The sequence below is a fragment of the Sinocyclocheilus grahami genome, unplaced genomic scaffold, assembly GCF_001515645.1.
Source record: "Sinocyclocheilus grahami isolate Dianchi unplaced genomic scaffold, SAMN03320097.WGS_v1.1 scaffold785.1, whole genome shotgun sequence".
Classification (NCBI taxonomy): domain Eukaryota; kingdom Metazoa; phylum Chordata; class Actinopteri; order Cypriniformes; family Cyprinidae; genus Sinocyclocheilus; species Sinocyclocheilus grahami.
In genome coordinates, this window is record NW_015505964.1 from 485629 (window position 1) to 491031 (window position 5403).

Here is a 5403-nt window from a genome sequence, read left to right on the forward strand (position 1 = left end):
AAATATTAAAGATATTTCGAACTATATTCACTTGTCAATTTCTCATCTCTGCTCAATATTACATCCCCCCCCCCCACATGAAATGGTGAAAAATCTTGGCAGCACATTTGACAAATGAACATGGGTAGGTTGTTTATACAGTGCTTTGTAAATTGATGTTTATGATGTTATGGGTTGTAATTGGTTTATGTTTTATGGTTTATGGTTTATGTTTGTGTGTGTAGAACAAGCCCTTCCCGAAGTTTAAAGGAAGAATATGCGAAGGGAATCATCTCCCTATTCCCATACTGGGTTGACACCAGGATCAAGCTTGGTTATGTAAGTAGCTGTTGCCTCTTAATCTTTTAGATTTATTTTCCAACATTCCTACCCTGATCTTTTTGCAAGGGCTTAGTACAGGAGTTACAGGTTTACAGTTAGAAATTGTTTTCATTTGGGACTCCGAATAACAAAATCATGGTTGATATGTTGTTGATAAAGTTTAACTGTATGACTTCATTTCAATAATTGTAGAGGTTTCACCTCAATTCATCCACACATTTGTAGTCATGCGCGTGGTGCTGCTGACGTAGAACACGCATGCGCTGCACCTTGTTTACAAGCAGCGGAAAGCACGCACATGCGTCATGTTACTCTCCATAATGGCGGAGGACAGTGACTCGGGGGAGAAGAATTATTGAATAAAGTCTTTATTTTTGTTTTCTTTGCGCACAAAGTATTCTCGTAGCTACATAACATTACGGTTGAACCACTGATGTCACATGGACTATTTTAATGATGTCCTTACAACCTTTTTGGGCCTTGAACATGGTAGTTGCAATGCTGTTTATGCAGGGTCAGAATTTAAAGCTCTCGGATTTCATCAAAATTATCTTAATTTGTGTTCCAAAGATGAATGAAGGTCTTGTGGGTTTGGAACAACATGAGGTATGAGTAATTAATTTTTTGGGTGAACTAACCCTTTAAAGATCACCTGTACTCCAAATTGTTGTTCTTGTGCTATTCTTTTCTACTTAACGCATATTTAGTAACAATATGTTGGAATCTGTTGGAAGTATGTAATACAGAAACTTGGGTGGAAAACAGGCATCACTGTATCTTTATTCATGCTGTATATTGACTTTAACTGTATATTGACTCAGGCATCACTGTTGTGATTAGTCTGTCAACTGACATACAGGTGCATCTCAGTAAATTAGAATGTCGTGGAAAAGTTCATTTATTTCAGTAATTCAACTGAAATTGTAAAACTTGTGTATTAAATAAATTCAATGCACACAGACTGAAGTAGTTTAAGTCTTTGGTTCTTTTAATTGTGATGATTTTGGCTCACATTTAACAAAAACCCACCAATTCACTATCTCAACAAATTAGAATATGGTGACATGCACAGAGACCAGATGAAGTAGGAGTTTAAAAAGAGGAAGGTTAAATGGAGATTACAGTGAAAACCATCCCCCAGTTAGAAAAATAATACAGGATGAGAAGCAGGATTCCATGAAGGCTTGGTGTTAGAAACAAGCTCTTCACATCTCAACTTGTTTTTTGTTGTTGTTTTTTTACATGTAAACATACACCTGTGCCAACAAGCTCATCTCATGTCAGTATCTCTTACCTGAGGTGTCTTTTAACAACAACGTCCTACCAATGTTAGACAGGAGGTGGTCAATATTTGGAACAGGCTCTATGTCCTGCTGGTCCTCTGGTGTCTGTAGGGAAAACATCACCATATGGATGAGTTTGCTGAGTTTTTGAAGTGCCCTGTCCATGCCCCTCGTGCCCCTGACCATCACATGTATTAGATAATAAACTGTAATTTTAACAGATTAAAATGATGATAAGAGAGAGACCAAAGACTGTTTATTGGGTAATCTCAAGTGTGAAATATTTCAAATGGTTATAAAAGGCAGTATGTACCTTCTCTTCCTTATCCAGCTCATCACTGAAGAACCACGTATGCTGCAAAAAACAAACAAACAAAGAAAAACATTTAAAGACGGGATATATTTTATTATGTTAACTCTGTTAACATTTAGGGAATGTTCCAGCTTCATTACAAGTTCAGCTCCATGAATGGCATTTGTGGCATAAGGAAAATAAATAATTTTGGGGTCATGAAATGGACATTACACATACAATAGGTTACTCTTTAATAATACTGCAAGTTTCAGAACTCAAAACTCTCCAGTTTAACCTGTCAACCTGCTCCCCCCATTTTGGGACTCAGCTGAAAATGGCCTACCTAACTTTAAATGGTAGCAGTTCCTGACAACAGTGTGCTATGCACTCAATTTAGGTATCTTTGGAAAGAAGACACTTTATGCTTTACTATCCATCATCCAGAGTTGATAATGCTCTTTCTTTTTCCAAAAAAATCAGTCCTTGAGCAATCCAGAAAAGTAATGGGTTTAAAGTCACATGTCTCATGAGTTTATATTTCAAATTTGAAGAAGATACCATGAAAAGTAAGATTCCTGCAGCCATTTTTCTAGTATGTCTAGTCCCCCCCACCCCCTTTTTGAGGAAAAATAGCCACCGAATTTAAGGGTTCTACAAACTATTTTAGTCATTATACATACCACTGCATACTTTCAATTATAAAATAATAGACTGAATCTTAGACCTTGTATAAGTGATTTATTTGAGCACTAGAAAAATACAATAAGAATAATTTTTGAGTAATAAAAAGAAAAAAAGAATTAGCTTTGTATGTCAAGTACATACTCTGATTGCCAGACATACAGCATTCACACTGATTGCTGGTCATGCAGTCAGTAATCACATGATGATGGCCGGTCATATGTCAATAGTCTCCCTTATGGCCGTTCATATAGACAGCATTCAAACTGATAGCTGGTCATTCAGTCAGTAATCACACGCTGATGTGCGGTCATAGAGATGATAATCATACAGATACAGCCACATTCCCCACAAAGCACACACACATATATGAAAAATGTTGAATAGGGGAAAAAATAATTATTTGCGCAAAAAGCCGATTGCTAAGTTATGTCCCCAACAGATGACAGGTGCGTCACAGCGTGCATCACGAGCCGTCACAAGAGAGTGCCAGAATTCAAACAAACAAGATTCCGCCTACCTTTCAATTTTTTTTAGTGGATGGTCTCATTCTGTTTGTGACAGTGAATGCTACAAAACCATGTTGTTTTTTAATACCAAGACGCAGTTTTTTGAGCATAAGTTATTCCATACCCGATACAAACAGTAACTGTCCCCGAAGAAATGAGACGTAAACAAAGGAATAACCATCCATATTACAACGCTATTGTTTCGTTGGACTAAAGTTGCTCTATGGGATTTTGTTCAGTGGACCTTTGCCTTTCTAACTACACCAGGATTTACAGCAGTGGATGCGTTTGTCTCATTATTACGATGAATCTGGTACATACTGCGTTTTGATTATGCATGTTTTGATGTGTACTGCTTACACACATTTAGCAAATACATTCCTTATAAGCTTTCCATTGAAAAACAGAGATCTATCGTTGATGCTTGAGGCTTAGACCTTTAGAATTATATATTGTTTGTCAAGATTAATTATGTCCCTTTTCATTTAATCTATTCGTAAACATTGACACGTGCAAACAAAGAGTGTTCAGTGTGCCGGCTTCCAGGTGCAGGTTATCAGGTTAAAATATGAATTAACATTTTCTACCCTTCTGAAACACCCAAATTTGAAATCGGAAGTATCGGGATCTCCTCGACACACCCCTTAACGTATCATCATTGTATGTAATCAAGTGTTCTGTCTGTCAATCAATCACTAGATCAGAGCCGGCCAAAGGCATAAGTGAACTAAGTGGTCACTTAGGGGGCCCCCAAGAGTTCATGAAATGACAGCTTGATTTTATTTTATTTTTTATCGTTAGCCTTATTATTAGTCCCATATCGATACTTCACTCGTACTGTGTCTGCTAAGACGCTATGGGGAAAACTCCTTATTATCCGAATACTGAAGCCTTTTCAATAACGCAGTGTAACTGCACGGCCATTGGTTCATGCAGTGAATTAAAAAATGAAGCGGAGCTGCACGAGCCTATGGTGACAAAGCCCGACAGAGCCCGCCAGAATGGGCGGGGCATCTGGCTATATAAGCGGGCACTTTGCCATAGGATCCTCAGATTTCTTCTCCTTCAGCCACGACTGCAAGATCTTCGCTCTACGAGACTCATAGCCTTCGCTGTGAACAAGCCTCGCAGTGGATATTCCTGCTCGGCTGACTTTGCCGCTTTTCAGCCACCTTCAGCGTCTGCAGCAGCTGCGGTCTTCCCGGTCCCCTGCCGCTATCTGGTGATTTCTATAGAGAAAGCTTTGTTTCAAATGCCACGCCGCTACTGCCGCTGATGGTCACAGCGAGTGCGTATCATGCTTGGGCGCTGCCCACGCTGAAGCTGCACTCACTGAGAGGGAATGTCCGCATTGCGAGGATATGAGTCTCGCCCTCTTTTCAGAAAGCGACTCCGACCATTGCACCCTCCTGCTTTCTTCCTCCCAGGAGCCTGTGAGGAAAAAGCAGCGGGGCAGAGGATCTCGGTGCTCGGTGACGAGTGAGCCCACGTTGGCTGAGCCCCCACATGCCTCACTTTCTCCACATAGAGAGGCTTCACCCTACCTCTTCTCTCATCTGGACCAGCATCCCTCTGTGGCTGTGAGCGATCTGGTCTCGTTCGGTGGGAGCGAGTGTGACGCCATGGACGACAGCATGTCTCTGGCTGCTTCAGATGCGCTCGTCTTTCGACCCCGCCCCCTTGCCATCTGCAGAGCCCAGTGCAGCCAGCACAGGCATGGATGCCGAACTGTTCCATGTACTGTCTAAAGCTGTGCAAGAGCTGGGTTTGGATTGGTCTCCACTGAAGGAGCTCACCCGCAGAATCAACGAGGAAATCACACGGCGGCGGGACATGCTTTCACATCAATGAGAGATGGTGTACAGATGTAACTGTTCTACTCGCCGCGGGAGTTTTACTCATTCATTCTCGTCAGTGTCTACATTCCTCTGCAAGCGCACGTGAGCTCCGCTTTACAGAAACTCGCTGATCAGATCACAGAGACAGAACAACAACACCCGGACTCTGTTTTAATCATTCTCGGGGACTTTAATAAAGCAAATCTCTCCCGTGAACTGCCAAAATACAGACAGCACATCACATGTCCCACCAGAGACAGTAATATATTGGATCACTGTTACACCACAATAAAGAATGCATATCACTCTGTTCCACGAACAGCTTTGGGGCTCTCTGATCACTGTTTGGTTCATCTTATACTGACCTACAGGCAGAAACTGAAATCAGCTAAACCTGTATTAAGGACTGTAAAAAGATGGACTAATGAAGCAGAGCAGGATTTACAAGCTTGTTTTGACCTCACTGATTGGAGCGT

The 5403-nt window shown here is 41.0% G+C and overlaps 1 protein-coding gene and 1 long non-coding RNA gene across 2 annotated transcripts in view; one reads left to right on the forward strand and one right to left on the reverse strand.

The window, feature by feature from the left end:
- arhgap23b (Rho GTPase activating protein 23b) overlaps positions 1–5403 on the reverse strand; it is a 69564-nt gene that overhangs the window by 38060 nt on the left and 26101 nt on the right. The window contains exons 13-14 of the mRNA XM_016246108.1: positions 1918–1959; positions 1616–1709 (exon numbers count right to left, since the gene is read on the reverse strand). Coding sequence (XP_016101594.1) covers positions 1616–1709; positions 1918–1959 — 136 coding nt within the window. The remainder of the gene's footprint in view (positions 1–1615; positions 1710–1917; positions 1960–5403) is intronic.
- Positions 2637–2968, forward strand: LOC107561642 (uncharacterized). The gene is made up of 2 exons (XR_001605878.1): positions 2637–2770; positions 2866–2968. It is a non-coding gene; the product is annotated as an uncharacterized lncRNA (long non-coding RNA).